At 41.8% G+C, this 1,848-nt stretch overlaps 1 protein-coding gene across 1 annotated transcript; it reads left to right on the forward strand.

Moving 5' to 3' along the window:
* The first annotated feature begins 264 nt into the window (after positions 1-264).
* LOC307010459 (E3 SUMO-protein ligase ZBED1-like) lies at positions 265-1,608 on the forward strand. Its single transcript, XM_079635158.1, has 2 exons — positions 265-921; positions 1,079-1,608. Exons 1-2 carry the CDS (start codon positions 298-300, stop codon positions 1,466-1,468), a joined length of 1,014 nt encoding a protein of 337 aa, XP_079491284.1. The 5' UTR covers positions 265-297; the 3' UTR covers positions 1,469-1,608.
* Positions 1,609-1,848: the final 240 nt, after the last annotated feature.

Below are 1,848 nucleotides of genomic sequence, written 5' to 3' on the forward strand. Positions count from 1 at the left end.
GGGGAACGGAGAGCTATGTGACGATAACCGCTCACTTCATCACAGCTGACTGGGAGATGAGAAGTCCGGTGCTGCAGACACGCCCCTTTACGAGAGTCACACAGGCACTCATCTTGCGCAGGTACTGACACAAGCAGTGGATGAATGGAAGATAAAGAGGCCCAGTATATCCCAGTCACAACTGATAATGCCAAAAATCAAATAAATGCAGTGAATGAGGCAGGAATGGGCCCACAGATAGGGTGCTTTGCACATGTAGTAAATTTGGCATCACAGAAGGGAATCTCAGTCAATAGGATGGACCGCCTCCTTGGGAGGATCAGGAAGGTGGTTTCCTACTTCCACCGAAGCACAACAGCTGCTCATGTGCTTAAGACAAAGCAAGAAATGCTAAAGCTGCCTACTCATAAGCTCATACATGATGTCCCAACAAGGTGGAACTCCACTTATGATATGTTGGAGCGTTATCTGGAGCAGCAGGCAGCTATATACTCTGCATTGACCGACAAGACCCTGAAGAAAAATGTCAAAGACATCATCACCCTGTCTGATGATGATGTGAGAGTGGCAGAGGAGGTCCTCCAGGTGCTTAAACCCCTCAAAACTGTTACATCTCTGCTGAGCACTGAAACGTCACCATCTGTGTCAATGATACTGCCGCTGAAAACAAGGATTCTACAATCCATGGCTCCAAGTGTGGAAGACAGCAACATCACTCGAGATGTCAAGACTGCCATTAGAGAGGACCTGAAGCCCAGATACACTTCACCCCCTACTCTACAGGACTACCTTCACAGATCTACTGCCCTGGATCCGAGGTTCAAGTCCCTGTCTCACATGGACCCTGTCGTACGCCAGAGAACATACAGTGACCTCACCACTGAGATTGTGAGCAGTCTGGGCACTAAAGAGTGTGATGAGGTAAAGAAAAATTATACTATTAAAAAATTATACATTTAAATCTAAATATATTTTTTTCCCAAAATAATGGTTTTTATTAAATGTTATTGCCACATTTTTCATGTCTATGAAACATGAAAATAAAATAGGTTTAATTAATAATATTTTTTTTCTGCAGGGTCAAGCTGCAGAGCCAACAGGAGCAAACTTGGACACATCACCTCCACAAAAGAAGTCGGCGATGGCAGAGCTTTTTGGAGAGACCTTTTCCAGCGAAGACATGGACAGCAAGACTCCTGCTGACATCATCAAAGAGGAGGTGGCATCCTACCTGGCAGCAAGCGGCATTACAGTGGATGGTGATCCACTGACATGGTGGAAAAGCAATGAGTGTAAATATCCTCATATTGCCAAGGTGGCAAGATGCTATCTTGCTGTGCCAGGCTCTTCAGTTCCTTCCGAGAGAGTGTTCTCAACAGCAGGGGACATAGTGACTGCAAAGAGGTCCACACTCTCCCCAGACAATGTAGACATCCTTGTCTTTTTGAAAAAGAATTTGAAATTATAAGCTCAGGTCTGCGTTGCTTTCTTTCTTTTATTCTTCTTTGATTATGTGGACATAGGCTTTATTTCACTATCCATGTTTCAAGGAAGATGATGTGCCTTCTTATGTTACACTTCAAGTTGTTTTTTATTAATGGTCATTGGTCCATGTTTAAAGGAAGGAGATATGCCTTTTTATGTTGCACTTTAAGTTGTTTTTCATTAATTATGTTAAAAAGAAGATATTATGCCTTGTGCACTTTAAGTTGATTTTATATATTTGAATTTAATAATTCAAAAAAGTGTTAATAAACAAAAAAACAAAACTTATGTTTATTTGTCTTGTCTTTTTTTTTTTTTTTTGCTGATCCGAAAAATTATCCGATCCGTGACTCTGATCCGAGA

Source organism: Phoxinus phoxinus (assembly GCF_949152265.1).
Source record: "Phoxinus phoxinus genome assembly, chromosome: 14".
Lineage (NCBI taxonomy): Eukaryota > Metazoa > Chordata > Actinopteri > Cypriniformes > Leuciscidae > Phoxinus > Phoxinus phoxinus.